The sequence below is a fragment of the Microcaecilia unicolor genome, chromosome 13 (assembly GCF_901765095.1).
Source record: "Microcaecilia unicolor chromosome 13, aMicUni1.1, whole genome shotgun sequence".
NCBI classification, from domain to species: domain Eukaryota; kingdom Metazoa; phylum Chordata; class Amphibia; order Gymnophiona; family Siphonopidae; genus Microcaecilia; species Microcaecilia unicolor.
Genome location: NC_044043.1, coordinates 101168976 through 101195315, shown reverse-complemented (window position 1 = coordinate 101195315; position 26340 = coordinate 101168976). Strand labels below are relative to the sequence as shown.

At 41.7% G+C, this 26340-nt stretch overlaps 2 protein-coding genes across 2 annotated transcripts in view; both read left to right on the top strand.

Moving 5' to 3' along the window:
- Positions 1-84: 84 nt before the first annotated feature.
- RBMX2 (RNA binding motif protein X-linked 2) lies at positions 85-18309 on the top strand. Its single transcript, XM_030186013.1, has 6 exons — positions 85-194; positions 328-443; positions 5282-5333; positions 10860-10989; positions 14007-14193; positions 17224-18309. The coding sequence occupies exons 1-6, from the start codon at positions 190-192 to the stop codon at positions 17829-17831; spliced, it is 1098 nt and encodes a 365-aa protein (XP_030041873.1). The 5' UTR covers positions 85-189; the 3' UTR covers positions 17832-18309.
- A 5286-nt stretch (positions 18310-23595) lies between these two features.
- ATP13A2 (ATPase cation transporting 13A2) overlaps positions 23596-26340 on the top strand; it is a 199552-nt gene continuing 196807 nt past the window's right edge. Inside the window, exon 1 of the mRNA XM_030186147.1 lies at positions 23596-23732. The gene's annotated coding sequence lies outside the window, so the exon portion shown is untranslated. The remainder of the gene's footprint in view (positions 23733-26340) is intronic.

Sequence of the window (26340 nt, the reverse complement as noted above, 5' to 3'; positions counted from 1 at the left end):
TCCTCTCCCGCGCACGAGTGGCGACAACCTCCTTCCTTGCTCAATCTAACCTCCTTGGCCTTACGTCAGACGCTGTAGCGCGTACTTCCGCTACCGCCGTGGTGGTTTCCGGCCAGGGCAACAACTGCAAGCACTTGGCTGCTGGTGACTGGGGCTGGGAAGGTGCGATCGTGTTGGGTTTGTGGTGAGATGAAGTAAGTCTGTCTAATGTATCCCTAAAGAAAAAGGATGTTTGTGAGTGGGGGAAAATGCTCTAGTATCTTCTGATTAAAAGAAAAGGTTTTGAATATATGGGTCATGTTGTTGTTGTTTCTTATTTTTGTTCAGTCCTTTGACGAAAGTGAAGTTAATTAATGAACTGAATAAGAGGGAAGCCGAGTTGGGCGTACAAGAGAAGGTTTCCTGGCATTCTGAGTATCAGGACAGTGCTTGGATTTTTCTTGGTGAGTTTTCACTATAATCGTGTTTGGTTTCAGATTTTCTTGTAGCTATCCGATTTCAAACCAAAAAAATGTTGGGAGTATAATCTGGTCGTTAATAATTGAACTTCAGCAGTGATTTTTCTTGTGGCATAAAATGTTGCCCTTTATTTATTTATGTATGTATTTATTTATTGCATTTGTGTCCCACATTTTTCCACCTCTTTGCAGGCCCAATGTGGCTTACAATACATTGTGAATAGTGGAAACATTTAAGAAAATATATGTTTAGCATACAGAAGGATCTTGATAACATGATAATGATAAGACATATTAGTAGTTTAACAAGCATAAATTATAAGGCAGTTCTGGATATTTTATAACTAAGGCTTCCACTTTACTAATAGTCATGGTTCTTTTTTTGTCTTAATTTGTTTTATTTGTATATTATTGTATGAATATATTTGTAAACATTTGTTTATTAGTTGAAATAACACGATGCATAACATAACTATAGAATTAATCAGATTGCCAAAAATCCCACACCCCTCACAGTTCCTGGTATCCTGAAGAATAAATCTGAAGGATATATAAACACATAGGATATGTATGCCCAAAATGAGCTAGCTTGCCAATAATTCAAGATGAGGCAGAGTCTCTCCAGCACCAAGTGGCTTTCTATTTCTCATAAGCATCCCTGATCTTATGGAATGATGATATCAGTCTGTGTACTTGAGGCAGTCAGCTTAGACATAAAGTAGACACAGTCCACTTTTGCCACCACCTTCGTCAGGTGAGGCATGTTTAGGCCATTTTCTCGATCTAGTCAGTTAACTAACCATAAGAACGTTTGCTATTAATTTCCACACAGAGGAACATACTTGAGGAACTTGTACTTTTTAATAATCTATACATTTTGGAATTTAAACTCCCGTAATTTCTTCATTTAGATCTAATATCTCCTCCCCAAATTTCTGCATCTTAGACCATTGCCACCAAATGTGTTGGAGAGGTTGTGGGGCCCAGGGTACCTTCCAACATAGTGTGCTCAGTGTAGGGTAGATCTTATGTAGATGCTCAGCATAAAGTATCTTTGGTAGAGTATTTTGTAGCCATTTTCCATCAAGGTGTTCACTATTAATAGTTGGAATAAATGTTGAAATATACGCTTTCATTCTCTCTGAGTATATTGCTTTCCCACTTATTTCTCCCAAATGGCTAGATTATTTTCTAAAAAAAGGATTCACGGTGGTTTACATATACAGAGAAAGACAACATCACAGAGAAAACTTCACAATAAACAAACAGTAACTAACCTATTCCAATTATTGATCAAAAAGATAAGCCTTTAAACCTTTCGTAAAAGAAAAATAAGAGGGTTTATGTATTAAAACTGATGGCAACATATTCCATAATCTTGTTCCAAAAAAATGAAAGGCTTCTAATATTTATGTATTTACTCTACTATTATAAAACTCACCCTCAACGTTCTGAAGACAACGTTCTGAAGTCACTCAGTCACTCCCTGAAGGGTTCATGGATTCATGGTGGTGAAGCCACAACACTGACCATGTCTCTCAGCCCCGCCCTCGCATGACGGACCAATCAGAAAAAACACACTCAATGTTCTGAAACACAAAGGACCATCACAAAACCATTCCCAGGCAACGCTAGGCAACGTAAGACGGACCTATCAGAGGAAACTACGTGGCAATAAGGGAGGAGCATTCACCAGCAGAATGGCTCATTATCTGTGCAGCACGGAGAGCACAGAACCACCGCTTGAACGAGAGAAGAATATTCCTGTTGTGGGTATGTGCAAAAATAGACCGGAAGGGGGGGGGGAAGAAATTTTTAAATGCCTAATGCCGGTACTGAAGAGTGCTGGAGGGCCTATAGCACAGACTATATTTGGGTTCGCTAGACGTGGAGTCGGTGGAGCCGGAGAACAGTGTGCCCCTCACCATCTGGGACGTGGGCAAACAGGACAAGCTGTGGCCCAGCAGGAAGGATTACCCGTGACCCAGCCAGCAGCAAATTTCCCTACTCCTTCCCTGCCTAGGAATCGCTGGAGACTGGCTGCAAAACTAATGAAACAACCGCACACTGACACACCACCTCCATCATTCGAAAGGCATCCACTCTTTCTACAACAGAAATGCAAACTAATAATACAAAACAAACAAAGAATACCCGGTTTCTCACGCGGCTGCAGGTAACTCCCTACCCCCTTCCTCTTCCCCTTTTGCTGAAGCGGCCAAGGACGTGCCCAACCATCCCCAGCCTCAGGCAAGCCATCTCCCACCTCGGGGATTCCCCAAGCACCCGGAAAAAGACGGCGCTGCTTCCCACAGCGCATAAATGTTCCAGCATTCCCCTGCAGCAGGCCTGAAATGGACAGAACATACCGGATCACCCCCCGACGGCCCGAGACCATGCTTCTCTCCCTTCCGCCAACTTAAAACAACCATCCGCGTCCTCAGGCAAGCCGTCTCCCACCTCCAGGATGCCCAGAACCCCAGCCCAACGGAAAAAGACGGCGCTGCTTCCCACAGCACATTTCACTTCCAGCGTTTCCCTACAGCAGCCCTGAAACGGCCAAAAAAATACCGACAGACCAAGAACGTGCTCCTCTACCTTCCACCCATCTAAAACAACACTGCTGCCTCAGCACAACACAAAAAAAAAAACCCGGAAAAAACAATCCACCACTAAGCAAAGGCTGACCCCCCTACAACCACATTTACATTTCACCAACAGAAAGACCCCCCTCTACAAACCTCCTTGACAGACAAAACCACACACACACAATACAACAGAAACACACCCTCAAAGCCACACACCAATCCATCCCACTTTGCCAGCACAGCACACCCCCAACCCCCACCCAAAAAACAAATAAAAAAAAAAGACACACATCAACAACCTGCACACACACCCCACCCTCACACACACACACACACACACATGAAAACTCTGTGACACATACACACACACACAAAAAAGCCACATGCTAGCACCCGTTTCATTGGTTTCGGAAACAGGCCTTTTTTACTAGTATTTAATATGAGCTTAGCACTAATGTTTAGTGCCTCAGTTCAGTAAGCATTCTGCCATATTTAAAAGGTAAATTAGGTCTCGCCTGTTAATTTATACTTGATACATGGTACCCCCTGGGTAAGCAAGGCTAAATATAGTCTAGAAATGCCTACACCTCGCAAGGCTAATTCTAAGCTGATTTTCTTCTGTTGTAACTTAGCCAAGGTCAGGCAAATAAAAATGAGAGAAAGTCCACAACTTCCACAAGAGAGGTGGGGAGAAAAATTCCAAATGACCAAGGTAAACAAGGAGTAAGAGCACCCAAAAAGTTTATTCACCAATGTAAACTGACCCAAAAGACCCTATATTGCCCATTTTTCGGCACAAAGCCTGCCTCAGGGGTTGTCTCTAGCAACCTCCCTAGGTCTGCCGTATTTGTCTTATTGTCCTATTGCAAGACAATAACTTGCCAACCAAATTCTACTAACTTCTCCATTTGTTTTGCTACCATTAAACCCATTCAAACATGCGTGGGATAAACATAAAGGAATCCTCCTCAGAAGGAAGGGATCCCCAGAAGCTTAGCCGGTGGTGAGAGGCAGGGCTGGTGGTTGGGAGGCGGGGATAATGCTGGGCAGACTTATACGATCTGTGCCAGAGCTGGTGGTTGGGAGGCGGGGATAGTGCTGGGCAGACTTATACGGTCTGTGCCCTGAAAAAGACAGGTACAAATCAAGGTAAGGTATACACAACAAATGGCACATGTGAGTTTATCTTGTTGGGCAGACTGGGTGGACCGTGCAGGTCTTTTTCTGCCGTCATCTACTATGTTCCTATGAGGAAGACTTTGTGCAGAAACACGGCCCATGTAGGATCTTTTGGGTCAGTTTATTTTGGCGAATAAAGTTATTGGATGCTCTTACTCCTTGTTTACCTTGCTCATTTGGAATTTTTCTTCCCATCTCCACCCCTGTTGTTTTGTAACTTAGCCAAGGCCTTACATTTTACATAGTCTTTGACCCACTGATAATGGATAAGACCATACTCTTGAAGTTCTGTAAAGAATATCATGTCTCCTAGTTAGGTCAACCCTTTGGTCCTCCAGCTCTTAAAGGTCACATCCAGCCTGCTTGGGTAAAGCCCTGTGCATACCATACACTGCTTATACCATTATTGTAGTGTGAATATTTAAAATGATGTCATTCACTTTGATACCAGGAACAATGTCTATGCCGGTTCTAATCTCAAAATGGTTGCCATGACCTCCCGCAGCAGTCTCGGCAGCCATTTTGACTGTGCAGTCAGCATGGGCAGGAGCAATCTTCTTAATTTAGGCCCAGGGTGGGCCTAAGGGTGGAGAATGGTCGCAGGAGGAGGAGGGAGCAGAGAGTGGTGCTTAGCGCATTTAAGAATTGGTATTTAAAAATGTAGGTTTCTAAACTGACATCTGCAAAATGCCGAGTAATGCTCTCTTTTTTTTTTTTTTTTTTCCAGAAGTTTTTGTTCTTTCTGTTCCACATGTACTTTACTAAAGTCTCTGAGTTGAATCAGCCTTTTATAAAATTGACTGGCAATCGTGAACATCCCATTTTGCATAGGAAGTCTAGGTCAGAATTGGGCTGCTTATGTTGCAAGTATGGAGGTGCATTCTTCCAGTAATGTTTGCTGTAAATTATTGTGAAATAATTTTGAAAGTATAAACACAAATGAGCATCAGCATTACATAAACTATATTATTAGCTACTGAATTATGAAGTATAATTAATTTGAGCGTTGTTTAATGACATATTTAAGTTCTTGTTACTGTTTTTTTTTTTTTTTAGGAGGCTTACCATATGAACTGACAGAAGGAGACATTATTTGTGTGTTTTCACAGTAAGTAAAATATTCACTGTTTTATTTTAAGCTGTTAACTCTCCAAAGAGGGACCAGGAAAAAGACAACTGGGCCTCGATTATGTTTTGTAGTCTCTCAGGTAGAAAAGATTCAGTTCAATTCTTCGGTATCTATTTCCTTTCAGCAGTTCAGCATGACCTTGTGATCTTCTGTATCAAAAATCTCAAGAGGGCCAATACAGAATCCATCCGTGGAGATAATTGATTATGTTCAGTAAAGTTGTCTATGTGTTAAGAGCAGTTGAAAAATCTGATTTATTTATAATCTTCAAGGAAATGATTCAGTTGTAAAAACATCAATGTGTATTTTAATTACTTTTTTGTAGTTGTAATTATTTTTGCATGAATTTTTGTTTTAATTGTATTTGTATGTACATGTAGTGTTTTGCTTGACATGCTTTGTTTTAAACTGACTAGAATTCAGATAGTTTATTTTTTTTTTTTTAATGTACAGTCCATTCTAACTGTCCACCTTGGGGCAAGGCCCATACACCTTTCTATCTGTACATTTTGCTCCAGGTTTGAAAATTGCGGTGACTAGAACCTTCACTCCCAGTCCTTGAGAGTTGCCAACTGGGTTAAGTTTTCAGGTTAAGCTTCCATCGTGTGCAACAGGAAGCCTATATGGTTCTCCAAACAAGTGGCTAAAAAAATAAGGGCAAAAGAGGTTTCGTTCAAGATAACTGGATTAAACTCCAAAGAATCAAAGAGGGAAGTACGGTTAGTGAAAGCACAGGCGGAAGAAAAAATGGCTAAAGAATGTAAAGAGGTGATGACCTTTTCTCAAAATATTGGGGAAAGGAGAAAAAATAGGAATAGAGGAGAGGAAGTGATGTCACAGTACTGCATGGCTGCCTAACTCCTTCGCTCCAGCCTCTACCACATTAACATCAGCGATATCCTGCTCCATTCTGGGGGCTTTTCTGACTTACTGTGTGGAAAGTGTATTGGAGATGCTGAGTGGCCATGATCACTATCTTGCTACCCTCATGAGAAAGGCATCTTTGTCCACTAAAAAAGACAGGGAGCTCTCTTCGGGCCGTGCCACAGGTAAGGGCTCTCTGTGCTGTGTGTCTCCAACTCCTCTGTGCTCCATCGGATTCGGACTCTGCACTTTCCCTGGCTGACCCTTGATCGCTCCCAGCCAAATGCAATGTTTCTAAAGAGCTTCGCCAATGCTTATCCAAGATTTGGTCTGAAATTAAATCATCAAAACGAGGAGATTCTTGTGCGCATGGTGATGCTGATTTCTGATCTATGCAAGCTGGAAAGCCACGTGGAGGATATTGAGTTAAATCTAGATGAGCAAGTGTACTCGATTGCTTCTCAGCCTCTTGTACTCAGCAGCTGGTGACACAATATGAAGATACTCTATTCAACCTCGACGATTTTGTGACGTCCCCAAAGGAGGTTCATTGGAGGATGTCCTTGCTAGTGTTTGCGCCTTATACTCTCAACTGCTGGGATCGGATGCTTCATCTGTGCTTTTAGATTTGGAGAGATTGCACCATTCTGTAGGGCAATGAACCAACAATTGCCCTCAGGATACCATCACCCGTTTTGCTAATTTTGCTGATAAGGAGCCTGTTTTACAACAGGCCAGGCAGACTCCACCACTGGATTTCAATAACTCCAGGATTTCTGTTTTTCAAGATCTTTCACAATACACATTGACTCAACGGAGGTTAATGAAGCCAACCTTGGACTTTTTGCTGAAAGAGAAGATCTCATATCGCGGGGGCTTCCCCTTTTCACTGTGTTTTGCATTGCAAGGCAAATTACATCATGTGCAGTCTCAGCTATGGCTTCCCCTCCTGGCCTATTGGCTCCTGCCACAAGGGCTAAGTTGCAGAAGTGGCAAAGGGTGCCAGTTAAAACTAAGAAGATTGCTGCTGTGGAAGTTGTAGACGTACCTCTGTGATTGTTTCTTATCTCTTTGGGGTTGGCAATGGCCTTCTGATCGGTGGTGCCTGGTTGTGGGATGTGTTTGAATGTAGATATGAGCTAGTGGTATGGGAGTGGGTTTCTCAGTGGGCTGTTGTTGGAACTGTTTGGTTGTGTGAGTTAGGTCCTCTGCTTCCCATTCAGGGGGCCTTTGTGGTCTGCTATTTGGTGTTTGATCTATGGTTGGATGAGAAGTGGTTTGGGGATGAGTAATTGGATGTGGGTTTGTGATTGACCTTACTGGCTTCTTTTTTTTTTTTTTTTTAATGGCCAGGAGGGGGAGGGAGTTATTGGAGATTGGTTTGTGTTCATGTATATTCTCTCATGTGTGCTGATTTGAAATAGATGTCTTATAATGTGAAAGGTTTGCATTCACCTCAAACTTCAAAAGCTGTTTAAAGAGTTGCTTCATTTGAAATCACAAGTGGTGTTTTTGCAGGAAACTCACCCTCAGCATTTTCATAAAAGTTTTTTGTCTCATCCTCACTACCCAGCAGTAGGTGCTTCTAAGAAATGGGGAGTTGTTGCATTTCTTTCTTCAGGTATAGGTGATCAAGACTAGACGAGATCCGGATGGGTGCTTTCTGTTTTTACATCTTTTCTTAGACCAGGTTGAGGTTACCATTCCATCTGTGTATTCACCCAATGATCATCAGGATTCCTTTTATACTAGGTAGCGAGAGGCCCTATCTTAATTTTTACAGGGTAAGTTAATTTGGGTTGGAGATTTTAATGCAACATTCAATCCTCCTTTGGACTGCTCAGGTTCTGGTTCTGATTTTTGGCTCTTGTTGGCGTTAACTTCTTTTTCTGAAACATTGGGCCTTAGTGATGTCTGACGTATTTCTCACACTAAGGTTCGTAACTACACCTATTATTCCCCCACTCGACTCATACTCGCAATGTCTGGTATTGAAAGTATAACACTTTCTGATCATGCCCCTGTTTGACCTCTTGTTTCTTTTTCACGGGATGAGGAGAGGTACAAGCGATGGACCCTAAATACTCTTCTATTGCAGGATATGGAATTCTTATGGGGGTTACGCCTCGCTGCTCAAAGAATACTTAGACGTTAACTTGAACTCTGGGCCTTCGCTGGGTATGGTTTGGGATGCATTAAAAGCGGTCTCCAGGGGCTATTTTCTGCAGCAGGCTAGCAAATGTGCTCAAGTTCAATGAACTCAGCTTGCCCGGTGTTTGGATACTATTCATCGTTTGGAGGAGCAACATAAAGCCATGGGTTCGGTTGCTGCGTTGAGGGAACTTCAGGCCACTAAATTGCAGTTGGACGATATTTACTCTGAACAGTTGCAACATGTACAATCGTTGCTTCACTAAGTGGCTTTGTGCTGAGCGTACTAATCGCAATATCCTTCGCATTTGAGACTGAACAGGCTATTTGTTGATTAAATCAGCTCAGATTTGGCAGCAGTTTCAGGATTTCTATCAATCTCTTTACTCTAAAAACGCTAGTATTAGTCCCAAAGCTATCACTCAGTATATTTGAAATCTTGTTGACTGGGCTCCAATTGACCCAGAAGCTCATCTCATTTGGACTTTACTGGTTTTGAGTTCAGTCTTAGCCAGGAAGAAAAAGAGAGAGATCTCTTTGCTGAGGCTCAGTGAATGATGTGTCCTGATTTCCCAGGTACTGTTTAGCCAGTATGCAAATGTTTAGTTAGTTTTCTAATTGATCCATTTTTCAATTACTTGTTACTGTTTGCTATTTGCACATTTTTTGTCCACTGTTCTGAGAATAAACATAATTGTTTGTTCGCTCTGCTTATCTGCCTGATAAAGAATCCTGGTGGTGTGTGTGTTGGGTCTGTGAGTGCTTTCTGGGAACTGTTGGACCACTGGGTGTGTGGCCCCAGTAACCTAGAAATTACGGGGGATAATTTGGGAGCGTGAGACTCTCCCAGAGGCAGTTGTGACCCTGTCGGTGGGAGGAGAATGCTAGTGTAGAACACAAGCGGCAGGTGCAGGCAAACCTGAGCTGTGCTGGGGATAGACCCTCTAAGTGACCACGAGGTAACCCCAAGCGGGTGGTTAGGCGTTTCATGACAGGGTTCATCTGGAGCAGGCATTTCTAGGTTCTTGACCCCTGGAGACATTGCCACTTTAGCTGTGGGTTGTGTCCCTCACTTTTCTACTACATTTTATTACTAAGATAGTCTGTCTGCTTCCCAGGAACATGTTCTGTCTCATTTTCCCCCTATAGCTTTTAATCCTTTGTTTTCTCCTGGCCTTGTTCAGGGACCATTTACTCGCTGGCTTTCTCTAGGCTTAAAGACCTGGGGTCAGTTGTTTGACATCGAGACATTAATCTAATTTCCTTCCCTACTTGATGCTTATCCAATTGACTCATTTTCTTTCATCAGCTTCTGTTTGCTCTCGGGTGCTTCAGAAAGCCTCCTTTTTGGAGGATCTGTGTGAGGACTGTCGGAGTACCAAGGGCTTGATCACCTGTCTTTACAAATACTTTTGCTCTCTTACGCCCTCTTACACCTTGCACTGCCTTAATTGGTGACGTGAGCTGGGGGTGGAGCTCCTTAGAAAAAGCGCTGCTGAAGGTCTCTGTTTCTGTGCCATTTAAGGAAAACGCTGTTCAAGTTTAATTTATTTAACAATGTATTTATTAATTTACCCCCACCCTTCACCTTTTACAAAGCTGCAGGCAATGCCGATACAGCCTGTACACTTTGAATGGCTTGTGTTGGCCTTACTGCACCGGCAGCTGCTAGTGCGGCTGTGTAAAAACAGTTTTTTGGGGTTTTTTTGCAACCTTTCTTTTAATACCCTTATCTTAAAGGAACAAAAGTGTGGTATATTTTTGGAATACGGTTCTCTCACATGCATTTTTTCTGATTTTAGTGTTATGATGTACCCCTGAAGCAGGTAGTTAGCTGAAACATGTTGGGTCTTTGAAGTTTGAAATTGATTAAATTCCCATTTCTTTCTTGTACTCGGGGGTTTGTTTTGGGTTTTTTTTTTTGTGGACTTAAGGCAAATTTTTTGATGGTATGCTTTTTGCAGTGGGATGTCTCTCCAATCCTATCTACTACTTACGTTCTTAAATGTTTGTTATTGTGATTTGGGTAGGGATGCAGGACTTCAGGCCTCAAGTGCCCCAAGCAGGCCAGGTTTTCAGGATCTTGCTAATGAATATGCATGAGAAATCTGCATACAGTGGAAGGCATAGGTATGCAGATCTCTCTTGCATATTCATTAGGGAAATCCTGATAACCTGCCCTGTTTGCAAGGCCTGAACGCCTGCATCCGTAGGAACTTAAAAAGAGAACCTTTTAGCAGATGGCAGAGGAACATTTGCATTCTAAGGGCCCTGTTTACTAAGGTGCGCTAAGGTTTTTAGCTAACGCTAGAGACACCCATATATTCCTATGGGTGTCTCTAGCGTTAGCAAGTGCAAAAAAACACTAGCGAGCCTATAATACGGCTTAGGACACAGGGCTGTAAACCTTCACAATTAGAAAAGATGAATGTCAATTTATACACTGTCATGTTTGTGTTTATGCTTCTAATTAGAATCTTTTGGTATTAGGTATGGGGAAATTGTGAATATTAATCTAGTTCGAGATAAGAAGACTGGAAAGTCAAAGGGATTCTGCTTTCTTTGTTATGAAGATCAGAGAAGCACTGTTCTGGCTGTGGACAATTTCAATGGGATCAAGGTTGGTAGCTATAAAAAGATTTGTCCCAGTGTACGCCTAGGATTGCTGTGTTAACTGTAGAAGAATCTGTAAAACCTGTGGTAAAGTGCACAGTATTAATGGCCTAACTCACAAATAAATTGTAGAAAAAGTATTACACAAAATACATCTGATCCATGTTTTTTTTTTTTTAATATCTTTATTGAGTCAAAGGCATAGCAAGTACAATAACAACAATGTTCAAACAACTGAGTACAACACTGTTTGTACAGCAATATAAGTTGGTTACACGTTTCTTCAATTGCAACAAACCAGTAACGAGCAGCAATAGTGCAACATTTAGTTGGACCACCCCTGACCCTCCCTTTTATGTTATTTTCTTCCCCGCATAACATTAATGTAGAAAGTGAACCTCCCCCTACTATATTAATGAGTTTGAACTTCCAGGTTCTTCTTCTACTCACTCGGTCTCATGCTGTAAAAAAATACTTTTTAGCCCCATTAGACAAGTAGGATCCACAGTCAGTAGCAGCAGAAAAAGAAAGCGGATCACTAGAAGTTGAACTCCAGGGGCTGTGTCAGGGGATGTCCCTTCTTTACATGGTCAGGTATCAACACTCAATCAAGTGTTGTTCAGCGTTTGGAATCATCAGTATGATAACAATGGTTGTCATGATTCCAAACGCTGAACAACACTTGATCGAGTGTTGATACCTGACCATGTAAAGAAGGGACTGATGTTTGTTGGTCCCTGGAGTGGCAAAACGTGCCCATGTCGGGCTATTTAGTAAAAAATCTAAAAAAAATACTTAGCAAAAATAACATGAAACCAATACTAAATAGTTTGCCCTAAACTATGACTTTAACCCAAGAGATCATCTATAATATATATATTAAAGAAAGGAAACCTGAACAGCCGCCTACAAAGATGGTCTTCCCCTTTAAACGGCCTTTATCACAGTTTTAAATTGTCCTCTGAAACAAACTGCAATGGAAAACAACTCCTACTCGGAGAAAACAGCTAGAAAACAGAGGAAAATGCTTAAAAGTAATCTACAGGGTTAATGTCGTATCATAATATATTCAATACTACATGTGCACAGAAAAAAAGTTCTACTTAGCTTATCCACTCAGGTGGTCGCCACAACAACTGGGCTTCTACGAAATATCCAAAAAGCTCCCAAAGAAGATCAACTGTAGCACAATGCAGCTCCTCGACAAGGGGCCCCCTTGTTTCGCATCTACCTCAGGAGGAATCCACCAGAAAAAAAATTTTCAGTCATGGTTTAGACACATTTTGTTGCATCAATTCCTAATTTTTTTTCCCCCAAAGGTTTTTCAAACAATTTACAATGCATTAAACATCTCAAAATGTACAATAAATGAAAACATATTAAAAATGCAAAACATTGAACAGTATTCCTCCCACAGAAAATAATGTATGGATTCGGAGCTTATGGAATTGTTTACCAGTTGAAATTAGATGTGAGAAGAACTTCCTTCAATAATGTGTGAAATTTAAGACTTGGCTGTTGAGTAAATACCTTCAGTAGACTTTTTAAAGTTTAAGTTGTAGCTTTTAACATGTTTTACAATTGTTTAAGATACATAATTTGTATTCTATATTATCAATAGAAATCAAACAAAAAACATGGAAAGGAAAATAAGACGATACCTTTTTTATTGGACATAACTTAATACATTTCTTGATTAGCTTTCGAAGGTTGCCCTTCTTCATCAGATCGGAAATTCTATATTGTAAACTGTGCTGAGCTAACGGATGACACTGTATGTAAACTGTTTATTATAACGAATCTAACATGATTATAGAAATGGAAGAGGGTTAGGGATAAAGACGCGTGCAGAGCGACACGTGCTTGGTTGCTTGTTTGGGATTCAACCGAGTATTGTGGTAATGGTTTTTTTGGGCTCACTTCAGCCAGTTGGACTCTAGAAGGAAGGCTGTAATAAACAGATATTTGGGCTTCAGCAGAAGCCAAATACAGTAGTTGGCTAGGAGTTGGGAATATATTAGTTGCCTCATTTTATGCCTGACTGTCATCTTTGCCGATCTGTCTGGTGATGATTTTTGTCCCCTGTAGAAATGACCAATAAAATCACACTGAACACAAGGGGTCCATGGCAGTAGCACAAAGAGGAATAAACCAAAATAACCCTACACATACTTCAGAGTTCACAGTGCTTTATTTGCTGTCTGTTTGAAGTACTTTTTGTCCTAGGTCCATTGGAATAAGTAGGGAAAACCTCAGCTCTCATACAGCTGTAGTTACTGAGAAACTGCTGACATGCAAAGCCAGCATGTCTCTAAATGGAACATAACCTTCGCTGTCTCTTGCCTTTATCTGCCCATTAATTTCTTCTCTATTAAGAGAGAGAATTTATAAGAACACCTTCCCTGACACATCATTCACCTCTTAGCCTTTACAATGAAGAGACAGCATATACAGGGCTCTGGATTGAACACATAAAAACTTAACAATAGCTATACTGGATCAGACCCGTGGTCCATCTAGCCCAGTATCCTGTTTTCCAAACAGTGGCCAAGCCAGGTCACTCCCATCCCAGCTGCCAGGATGACTTTTACGCTTTGCTCCCTCTCTCCACCCCCCCACCCCAGTTCCATGTAAGCAGGCACTGCTGGTTAAGTAAACCAGTTTTTCCACTGCTACAGCTTTTTCTGGGGGGTTTTTTTTTTGTAGAAAACCAATAATATTTTGCACTCGGTCAGATTTTTGTGTCTCTGTGTTATCTTTTCGACATTCCATTGAAAACAAACCGCAAGAATGTTCATACTGTCAATAAATGGACTGACCTGCTGAGTGTAGGGCCACAATGTTGGAATTTGTAACATAGGTTAAATAACTTTATTTTAATATTGAAGACCTTTTTGCCTTTAGCTTAATTATGTGACATATTGGCAAATCTTCTGGGATCCACCGATAATCCAAATCCACAGGCTAGCAACCTACATGCTAGAATCCTAGATCTAAGCCTGATTTGCCATTTCTTTTCTGCAGATTAAGGGAAGAACAATTCGTGTAGATCATGTAGCTAACTATCGTCCCCCAAAGGAATCTGCTGATCTTGATGAAATAACAAGGACCCTGCATGAGAGAGGCTGTGGTGCTAAAACTCCACCGCTATCTCCAGCAGAATCCTGGGAGGAAGAGGAGCAGGAGATCCCAAGAAAGAAGCATAAGACAGGTGGTTGTATATTCCCACAATCTTAAGTATTTGGGGGTTTTTTTTAAAGGAACTTTGGCTATATGAATCTATTTTGAATTTGGTACAGTTTATATTTAATGCTCTGGTTCCATCAGATTCTTACATAGGGCTTCTTTTACAAAGCCACGCTAGCGATTCCCGTGTGGCAAATGAAAGGAAACCCATAGGAGTTGAATGGGCTTCCTCTCATTTGCCACACCCAGAATCGGTAGTGCGGCTTTGTAAAAGAGGCCCATAGTGAGGTATGGCAGGGGCTTCATCGTGGAGAGGCTGGCTAATGATTTAAGCTGCATTTGGGTTAATTTTGCTAATGAATTGGGAGCTCACTTGTGTATTTACTTAAAAATAAAAAAGGAAACTACTTGGCAGCCTGGGTTTGCTAAATGTGTAGAAACCCTTTTCAGAAGTGGGTATGGTTCATCCATTGTAAATGAAGGCTGAGAAAGGTAATTAGCACAAAGTCTGCTTATTTGAGAGTCTTCTATTTTTTAACCATTTTGAGTAGATGAAAATATAAATTGCCATATACAAACCAGCACCAGTTCCCTCTCCACCCCCATGTCTTCCAACTGACTATTCAACATCTCTTACCTCCCACCTCCAAATCTAAACCAAGCATGTCTAATACCTGCCATAGGGCTGGGCCTCAACAGTCCACACACATCTGGAAGAAGAAAAGATTATTAAAACACAAAAATAAGTATTACAAACAGTAAAATGTATCAATATGTAAACATACACTACATTTTTATGCATGTATGTACAAAATGTTTGCCTTCAGAAGAGTGATGTGTAGGTAGCCTAGCACGTGACTCAAGTTTGGTATCTCCCTCAAAGTTTAGACAAGCAATCTGTTGTTTGCAAGTTTTGCAACGCTTGTTATCCATTACTTTGGATTAATCATGTCTCCCAAAGTATTTAAAATGAGTACACTTCACTGCACCTTCCTCACTAGGAAAAAGCTATTGTTGGAAGATAAGCTTGAGGAGGAAGTGACTTCATTTGGTCGAATGGCAGGTTAAGCCTGCGGCTCCTCACCTAATCTGGGAAATCTAAATCCATCATGTCTATGTAGGAAAAGGAATGAGCTATTGATTTGGGCAGTACTTTATGGTTTGTAAGAAGAAGTTCAGGAGTTTGCCTACCAAGGTGGATCTTAGCTGTGCAAACAGCTGGAATACCATAGTAGGTCAGACCAATGGTTCATCTAGCCCAATATCCCAACTTCAACAGTGGCCGATCCAGGTCACAAGTCCGTGGGAGAATCCCAATTAGCAGCAACATTCCATACTACCAATCCCGGGGCAAGCAGTGGCTCCCCCATGTCTGTCTCAATGGCAGACTATGGACTTTTTCTCCAGGAACTTGTCCAAGCCTTTTTTTTTTTTTACCCAGATACACTAACCACTGTTACTACATCTTCCAGCAAAGAATTCCAGAGCTTATTAATTGAGTTAAAAAATATTTCATCATTTTATTTTAAATGTATTTCCGTGTAACTGCATTGAGTGTCCCCTAGTCTTTGTCCACCCCTCAAGAACATCACCTACCAGGACCCAACCCCTGCAGGCCAAACCCATGATGAGGCAAGCTCCATGTACACCCCAGTCATAGTCACCTCAGTCATGTATACCTCTCTTATCCCCCCCCCCCCCCCCCCCCCCCGAAACACACCCTGTAATTATGAGAGGGCTTGAAAAATATCAATTTGATAACCATCCCATGTTAGGATAGCCACTGCCATTCTTAACTGCAGCCACTTCCTTCTCCCAACAGTTGTAGAAGCAGATAATGACTTTTGGCCAATTGGGTCATTGTCCAATCAACAACCTGTGAACTTTCTCAGTTTTCACTACAGTTGCCTCTAATCCCCTGCATATATGAGTTCTCAATGTTTACTGCACTTTACAGTCCATGTACATTGGCAGTGACTTGTTGGTCTAGGGGTATGATCCTTTCTTAGGGTGTGGGTGGTCATGGGTTCAATTCCCAGATGAGCCCTCTTCCCTCCCTCCTTGTCCTGGGAAAGCCGGGTAGGAAGTTGTTACTAGTTGAGCTTTAACATGGAATGTTGCTACTAACTGGGTTTCTACCAAGTACTTGTAACCTGGTTTGGTTGGAAGTAAGATACTGGGCTAGATGGACCATTGGTCTGACCCAGTATGGCTATTCTTATGAACATCTGTTTCAACCTTCACTTAAGGGGTGCATCTCTTGCTTTGAGTTTGTTTTGTCAGCCAGCTCCTTGTTGGCACGCCTTACCTCCTCCAACTGCTTTTCCATTCCTACCAGGGCTTCAATTTGCTCCTCAGTCCTCATGTCTGTGTTTCCCTTTCTGTGACCCAAGAGAGCTATGTTGGCTCAGATCAGTGCCTAGAGCAACCTTCCTCTGCCTCAGGCCACGTGGATGCTGCTGCCATGTTGCCTGCCTCTCGCTGGCCTGAGCAGCTGCTGTGTTCAAGAATTCCTGCAGATCAGTGGTATGCCATTTGAAGCTTGTTTTGTCATCTCACTAGGTTAGGCAGCTGTTTCAGCAAGAGACTTCTATGAATTGCATGTGGATTTGCCAAGGCTGATCGGTAATTTGCAAACAGCTTAAGCAGCCATTTCGTTTAGTAACATCACTTCCTCTTCACTCATTTTAACATTTCAACACAGAATTCCCCCAGAAGTGTATCCTAAGGTAATAATCCACTCCGCCTTGTCCCCAGGTGTTAATTTTCCAAAAATTTAGGGGTTCTTCAAGAGTACAAAATTGTGTATTGGTGATTTTCATGCCACATATACTATTGCTTGATACCTTTGTGCCACTTAGGAGTCAGTGTGGAAAAGATACTAAACTGAGTGGATAAACACCTATTTTATCAGTGTTTGTCAGTGAAAATTTACAATCGGAAGCCCTAATCAGCCTGGAGTATATAATTTGGGCGTGTCCTGCAGTTATGTTCTAAGAAATTTGAGATAACCTTGGCATTTTGGTTAATATGTTTTTAAAAATGTGTTTTTCAGATAAAAAGGAGAAGAAAAAGAAAAAAAAAAAGAAGCTGAAGAATGAAAAGCTGGAACCTGAGGATGAGTACATTTCACGCTCACAAGAGTACAGGATCAAGGAAGAGAAGGATGATGGGACTTATGATAAGTACGCCAGTACAAGTCAGGTCTTGAGTGTACCCAGTCACTCCCAAAAGGCAAGAGAAAACTGTACTGGGAATAAACAGTCAGTGGAAAGAAAAGACATTAAAAGCGCTCACAGAGGATCCGTGAAGGAAGCTGAGAGAAGCCAGCAGAGGGAGGACAGGAGGAAGGAGCAGAAAGACTATCAGAGGAATGACGACAGATGCAAGGATCAGAGAGCTGAGAGGTACAAAGATTACAGGAATGACAAAGGACATTTAGATAGCTGGATAGAGGAAGACCGAAAGAATGCCAGCAGTGGCTACAGGGAAGGGGAGAGGAGCCGAAGGCTGGAAAAGAGCAAGGAGTCGCAGAGGGAAAAGTATGAAAAATCCAGTCTACATTCCAGTAGGCAAGGGCAATCTTTCTTTTCATCAAAGAGTCAGAGTTCCAGCCATAATCGAGAGCATTCGGATCTAGAGCGCAAGGACCGCTATTACTGAGATCACAGTTGATTATGGTTCTGAGAACACATATTCAGGAACTGGTACCGATCTTGTTTAATAGTGACATTGTAATGTATTCAGCTATGACTTGCACTTACAGCGTAGGTCCATGGCTAAGAATGGTCTCACATCTGTAGCAGACACCCATCTGTAATCCAAGGCGTACAAAGAGATCACATGTTTTGGATATGGTTAAGTACGACCAAAGTGTAGAGGTTGGTTGGGGGGGGGGGAGGCTTCTAAAGTTGTATCAATGTTTATTTCCTTCTACTATTTCTTAATGCTAAGCTTTTAGCATCTTCTCTGAATTTTCAGTTCATGGTAAGGCTGAACACATTGGATAACTTCTCTGAGAACATGTACATCAAGCTGGAGGAAGCAGTCCTGTCTGTGAGTGGGGGCAGTGAGGAGCCACTTAACCTTTCTGATGTGCAGCCCCAGCTCATTGAAACAGTTTTGAATTGTAAATAAAATGCTATGCTTAAGATAATACTTCATTTCATGTATAATTTAAAACAAACGTGCTGTGGGTGTCTATTGGAATGTCAGTACATAGAAACATAAAAAATGATGGCAGATAAAGACCATATGACCTTCCATATCATCCACTATCTCTTCCTCACTCTAAAAGAGATCCTTCATTCCTGTCCCATGCTTTCTTTAACTTGGACACAAAATAGCATTGGTTTAACTGCTGTCACAGTGCTCTGATCTCGCCGATGTGCAGACTTCAACGTAACTTGCTCGGCCTAAATTTGATGGGTCTTATCAATCCTGCAGCCACTCCAGACTTCTGAAAAATCACAAAAGCCACATCTCTCTCCATGACCCTAGAATGTATAAATTTGGACAATTGCAGCCTTAACTATTGCCAAGAAATAAGGGGGAGGGGAGACACATCAGCACAATTTAATAAACCTTTAAGTTCTAACCAAGGGATAAAAAAAACAGACAGAGAAAAATGAATCCCTTATCAGCAATGCAGCAGGCTCCTCTTGCAGTGCTAAAGTGATCAAAAGGTGTTACTTATATTTTCTTGCAGCCAGCCAGCAGTGATTCACCAAGGCCGGCTTCGTGGCCTTCCTCCTGCCAAGTGCCGCCCTCTCTACTGCAACTTCCTATTTGACGCGAAGCAGGAAGTTGCAGTAGAGAGGGCGGTACTTGACAGGAGGATGGCCACGGAGCAGGCCTGTGTGAATCGCTGCCGGCTGACTGCAGGAAAGTGTAAGTGGTGACACCCGTTGGGAGGCATCTGCCAGCAGATGGAAATAGAGGGCTCTTTCATTGTGCCTTAAGCACTAGCACACTGAGAATCAACTCAGTATCCTCTATCTCCAGCAGGTGGAAGACGGGTCCAACTGAGCCGTTAGTGGCTATTCCTCCGCTCTGGCGGGTTCTGAACTGCACTGTCTTGAGGAGAGCCTGTTCCTCCCCCAAATTTGTCCTCGATGCACAAGTCTTTCCTACTCAAGCGGACTCAGCCAGATAGGGGGGGCCCTGGCACAGGTTCAGTAGGAAGTGTCCCATCCTTTAAGTGGTCAAGGCCTTTCTGGGCTGCAGAATGGGACTTGTCCTTGGCGTTGGTGGCACTTTCCTTGCACCTTTCTTCTCTCTTCTCTGGTTGGAGCAGGGGGTGCTTCCGCTGTACGCAAGGGATGAGCCCTAGGTGACCCGAATGTTCCAAAAGGAGGAACTAACAACCTTTAATTATGCAGTCCCTGGAAATTTCTTCTCTGGCGTCCCAGTCTTCTGCAGTGCCCTCACTCCATCATGTGGGTCCAAGAAGCCCTCCAAGAAATTTCACATTCATGAGGCCCAGAGTACTGATAGAATTGAAAAACGAACTGGCGGAACTATTGTTAGTAATATGTAATTTATCTTTAAAATCTAGTGTGATACCGGAAGATTGGCGGGTGGCCAATGTAATGCTGATATTTTAAAAAGGTCCCAGAGGGGATCCGGGAAATTATAGACCAGTGAACCTGACGTCGGTGCCGGGCAAAATGGTAGATACTATTATAAAGAAAAAAATTACAGGGCATATTCAGAAGCATGGATTTAGTGAAAGGAAATCTTGCCTCACATCTACCCATTTCACTCCATTCAGTATTTTATATCTCTATCATATCTCCTCTCAGCTGTCTTTTCTCCAAGCTGAAGAGCCCAAGCCATTTCAACCTTTCCTCATAGGGAAGTCATCCCATCCCCTTTATCATTTTCGTCACCCTTCTCTGTACCTTTTCTAATTCCACTATATCATTTTTGAGATGTGGCGACCAGAATTGCACACAGTATTCAAGGTGCGTTTGCACCATGGAGCAATACAGAGGCGTTATAACATCCTCGTTGTGCATGCCATGATAACATCAAGACTGGATTACTGTAATGCACTCAATATTGGTTTGACTACAAAGGGCCTGCACCAGCTCCAATTAATTCAGAATGCTGCAGCAAGACTAATAGAAGGTTTCAAGGGATGTGACCACATACCATTTTTGCAAAAATTTCACTGGCTACCAGTACACTACAGGGCAAAATTTAAAACTGCCTGATCTTCAAGGCCCTTAAAGGAAATGGCTTGAGTACCTGAAGAATAGGATAATCCTCTACACACTTCCAAGCACACTAAAGTCCTCTCCAGGACTATCGCTAACCCAGTGGCGTACCAAGGGGGGGGGGGGCGGTGGGGGCGATCCGCCCCGGGTGCACACCGCTGTGGGGGTGCCACGGCACGCGCCTGCTCAGCGTTGGCTGAGTTCGCGCGTTCGCTGCAGCTCCCTCTCTGCCCCGGAACAGGTTACTTCCTGTTCCGGGTCAGAGGGAGCTGCAGCGAATGCGCCAACTCAGCCAACGCTGCGTGCACCTGGGGGGGGGGTTCTTTCGGCGGGGGGGTTGCTTTGGCGGGGGGAAGGCGTCCGCGCTGCACCCGGGGGGCGGGGCGCCGCCCCGGGCGTCCGCCCCCCTAGGAACGCCACTGCGCTAACCACACCCTCTCCAAAAGACATTACACCATGTGATACCTAAAAGCAAGCCTCCACCCTCTGGAATGCACTCTCTGAAAGGCTGTGCGTAATACAAGACTATCTTTACTTTAGGAAGCAGGTTGAAGCTTGGCTCTTCAACCAGGCCTTTAATGGAAGAAGTAACTAATTTGTTAGTCTCACTCACCCACACAAGGAGTGACATGGGTTGACTGCAGCAGGACATGTTTATTCATTCCTACCCTAATTGCAATAATATTTAACCATCTCTCTGACCTTATGTGCACCTTTCTTTAAATTAGTTACCTTACTTTCTAACTCTTCTTACCTATCTGTATGTTAACCATCTCTGTGACCTTGTGTGCAACTTTCTTTAATTACCTTATTTTCTAACTCCTCTTACCTATCTGTTCCATCTTTGCTTGTACCGTACACTGTCTATTAAAATGTAATATTGAGGCAGCCTGGACAGAGAAATCATATTAATTTGCTAATTCTGTTTAACTTTGGTTCAGTCCTGTAAGTGATAGAATGCCATCTGGTTTTAATTACTCAAATGTCTAGCTTTTGCTAGACTAGAGGTTAGAAAGGTCAGCGAGAAATAAAACTTTCTTTGGCCCTTTTTGAGTGATGGATTGTTAATGCTAGTTCATAGGCATAATAAATAAACCACATCTGGATGCCATTCTAAGCAAGGCATACTGGACAGTCTCGAGGGGATCAGCAAGCAAGCAGTTTTAAAAGATTAGGCTGAATGCTGTTTAGAGAGAATAGGAGATAGTTTAGATTTAAATATTTTTGATAATTTAGATTTTGTCTTATAAGGAATTCTGATTTCTGCTTATTTTAAAATATGTTTTATTCTGTTTACTTAATAAGTTCTATTTCTCTGTGTAAGATATCTTTTTAATTCAGTTTTTGTCTGCAGTTTAAGAGGTCATCTGGTTTGAATTATCCACAGTCCTAGCTAGTTCTGTGTCTGAAGCTAAAAGGTGAAAGAGGTTAGGAAAAGTCAACTCTTCTCCTTGATGGATTATAGCTAAGTGTAGGACTGGCCCCTTAATGAATGCCAGAGCCCGGTTAGTATTTTAAGTTAACTGGGAATCTGAGAATTTAATAATAATAAAATGCAGGAGATAGGTGCCGTATTGTCTAGTTTGAGAGGCCCCAGGTCGTAGGTCAGTTTAGGAAATATCTGAAACCTATGTAACTGATATTTTGAGTAAATGTGTAGAGATAATTAGTTCAAGACAGGGTAATCAATCTATTCCTTACCATCTGGTGACAAAGGGGGGCTAGAGGGGTTTAGAACCATATATAAATGAGAACAGAAGCAGCTTATAGGACAGAAGACAGGAGATGCAGGATCCAGAGAGCACAGAAGACAGGACACCGAGAGCTAAGACACAGAGAGACAAGACACAGAGAGTTGAAGAGAAGAAGAGGGTTAGCGCTGATGTCCTACTTTGTTTGCTGGAAAATAAAGAAGACTTCTCTCTCCTTCTGGTGTGTGGTGTTTGACTCCTGAAGTACCATAGATTCTGCTAACAATATTGGTAATTCCTGCATCAATATTACATATTGTGTAGGCACATTTAGACTGACTGGGCTTCTGCATGAAGGTAGCTCAGCCCTCATTACTTAACATCTGTCTTTTAAATAGAAGTAATAAACAATTTTAGCCACAAAACAAATGGAGCAAGTTCCCACCACCTGTCTTTTTTGATTTAGACAGAAGAAAAAAAAATTTTGAAATGCTCCCAGGTTTCAACCTAATTCATGTTTAATGTGGGATATAAATGTCATAAGTAAGTAAATATTTACAAACTGAATGTTGAGCACCTGGTTTTAGTGGCCGTTTAGAAGGAGAAAAAAATTAGATTGTAAGCTCTTTTGAGCAGGGACTGTCCCTTTTTTGTTAAACTGTACAGCGCTGCGTAACCCTAGTAGCGCTCTAGAAATATTAAGAAGTAGTAGTAGTAGTAGAAAAAAAAATGTGCACGAATATAAGTGGTGGGGTGTCCCTATAACCAGCCCCTCCAAATGACACACTTTTTACGATTTATAAGTAGAGGAGTGTGGTAGCCGTGTTAGTCCACTCTTAAGGTTATCAATAGAAATCAAACAAAATAAAACATGGAAAAGAAAATAAGATGATACCTTTTTTATTGGACATAACTTAATACATTTCTTGATTAGCTTTCGAAGGTTGCCCTTCTTCCTCAGATCAGATCAGATTTCCGATCTGAGGAAGAAGGGCAACCTTCGAAAGCTAATCAAGAAATGTATTAAGTTATGTCCAATAAAAAAGGTATCATCTTATTTTCTTTTCCATGTTTTATTTTGTTTGATTTCTATTGATATACGATTTATAACAAATTACTACTCTACCTATGAAAAGTTATTCCGTTATTATACTTCCTCTGTGTACATCCGTATGTAGCACAAGCCAGCTTGTTTGAAGATAGAAGTGAGATTAAATTAATGCAACCAACAATAAAGAACGACAACGTGGACGCAGCAGCGTATAGGTTAGTTGCTTTGTTTTGAGTGTACGTGGATGACGGCGGTGCGGGGGCGAGGAAACATTAACCTATTTGGCTTCAACATTTTGACGTCATGCTGCCTCCTGCACTCAGTCTTACTTCCCCAGTCCACCATCTTCCCCCTCCCGACATCTTTGAAGTCGCAGCGCACGCGACGAATGCCCTTAATTTGTCCCTCTGTCGCAACTTCCGCTTGTCTCCAGGGTCCCGCCCCCTTTGAGGCTTTTCCTATGTGCTGCTGCTGCTGCTGCTGCTGTCTGTAGCCCGGGGTTGGTTGTGATGCGGCTGCGGGAGAGTCAGAGCAGGGGTTGGACGCTGCTTGAGCAAAACGGCGGGGACGGTGGCCAACGAGCTCAGGCATGAGTTTAAAGGTAGGATGGGATGACTTTGAAGTGTTTTACTAATCAAAAGAAGATGATACCTCTTTTATTGCACTAACTGAATGCATTTTTTTTTTTTTTTTGCTTAGAACCCCTTCTTCATTGGAAAACAATCAGGGTTACCTTGGAAAGCTAATCAAAAAATGTATTCAGTTAGTCCAATAAAAGTGGTATCATTTTCTTTTCTTTAATTTCCATTGATTACCTTTAAAAGTGGACCAGCACTGCTCCCATATCTCTCTACTCAAGTGTTACATTTGAACCAATGAAGGGAATGCAACTCTCTATAGCTAGTCTCAGATGTATTTATTCCTAATAAAATGGGTACACCTACAACTTAATTATTGGTTTCTCTTTTAAAATTGGATAAAATGTTATAAAAGCTTTAAAAATGCAAGATTTATGGAAATTAACATAAACAGCAATACAGAGACCCAGCGAAACTACACATCTAAATTTCAGCTGGAACTGAATGCTGACAAGTGTGCAAAATGATGCAAATAGGGAAAAAATATCTATTGTAATATTTGGCTCCATACTAGCAGTTACCACTTAGAAAAGTATCTTTAAATAAAAATAATTGGCCACAATAACTAATGTGTTTATTTTGTATTTATTTGTCATTTATACCCCCACATTATACAATAGGTTATTATTTCAATGTGGTGTACAGTACAATATAGGTATGAGGGAACACTTGATGTTCTGACTGTCATTAGTGTGCGATTACATATTTGCTTTACACTATTTTCAACTTACCTCAGACACTCTATCATATTAAATTCACAGAAGACCAATGTTGTCAGTATTCTAACTACAATGTACCTTCACTCATAGTTCATCATCATTTGATAAACGGGGATCCTCAGAATTTAGTTTGACAACGAAAAAAGAATCGGTTAAAAAAAACTCCCAAAACATGGAGAAAAACTACTGATTCAGTAAAACCCCTTCCATCCACAAAAAAAGAACAGAGTGAATGTAAGTCTGTACATGCCACCTGCAAGATCTGCTGGAAGAAGGGGGACAGCAGAATCTGTACAAGAAGTCCTTCTCAAGTAATTGGTTGAGGTGGTCACCTATGCAAACTGAACGTGAGTGGTTATGATAGGAAACAGTATAGGGTCTCATTGACAACACCCTCCTCTACATCCTCACAACACTTTATTTCTCGTGGAATCTCACAAGGATTCATCATATCTCTTTTACTCTTCAACATCTTCTTAAGTCCCTTATCCACACTATTACAAAACACAGGCATCAAAGCATTAATTTACACCGATGATATTCTCTTTTTTTTTTTTTATCCTACTTCACCTTTGCAACCCGACTTAGGACCTTTACAAAACTGCCTATTATCAGTAGCAGACAGGCTCTCGAATCACAAACATGTGCGTAATTCAGGCAAAAGCACAGCCTGTTGGATTACCAGAAAATTATCTCCACCTCAACCACCCTCCTTCTCTTTCAACACATCAAATATTTGTTACTTAGGCATCCTGTTGACTCAGCACTCACTTTCCACAAGTGCTACAGGCTAGTTTCTATGCTTTTCAAAGATTCACTCATTTCGTGGTGTCCTTGACTTCTCCGCACGTCATACACTTAAGTATTCTTCATATCACGTGTCGACTACTGTAATATTGTATTTGCTGGTTTGGCCAAGTCCCAACTTAAAACAGATACAAATGCGACAGAATACCACAGCTCTGCTGTTATGTAATGCAACTGTTTCGTGGATGGATTATATTTATAAAGAGGGGAGCCTCTATATGTAAAGTACAATATAGAGAGTTTTTTTGGGCTGGACTTTTAGGGTTGTCTCTTTTTTCCTCCATATTTTTCTATTGAACAAACTAATTTTGAAAATAGAGGGATAGAGTTCTGTTGATTGCCATCGTAATATAAGCATGGGTCACTGATGATTATGCTCTCATCTAATTAGCGGAGAATAGTTTTGGTTTAAAGAGTATTTTTTACACTTGTAGTTCCACTTATAACATTTTCTTTGGCTTATTTACTAACCCAGGATAAATGTGTTTATGTGCTATTGTTCTGCAGGAAAATTCACTACAGGATTAGGTAATGTGGAAGTTCAGCATTATGGCTGGTGAATCCTGCAGTAAATTTTGTTTTGTGTTTCTGCAGCCAGAAATATTGTACTTTACTGGCCATAGTAACTGAAAGATAATGAGCCCAAGTCAGGCCCACTATCTCCTAAAGGGCTGGAGATAAAGAAAAACAAAACTCTTCATTCTTAACCAAAGTTTAATGTCCTGCTGCCCCCTTCTTCACTCCCTCAAATCGCCCCACTGAGAATCTACTGTGGTCTCCCTGACAATATCTATTGGTCAATCTTGAGATGCATGCGCTTCGGATTTTAGAGGTCCTGCTGAGCTCAAGCTGCTATATAACCACAAGACTATTACTAAGAGCCAGCGGCTGCCAGGGCCGTCATCACAGGGTATCACATCTGGCCTCATTACAGAATAGGGAGGTGTTGGAGAGGATTGGGGATCAGAGTTTGAAATTATGCTAAAGATCAGGGTGTGGCTCTAGGTCAGGGGTCACACTTTTTTTTTTTAAAGGATGGGAGTGG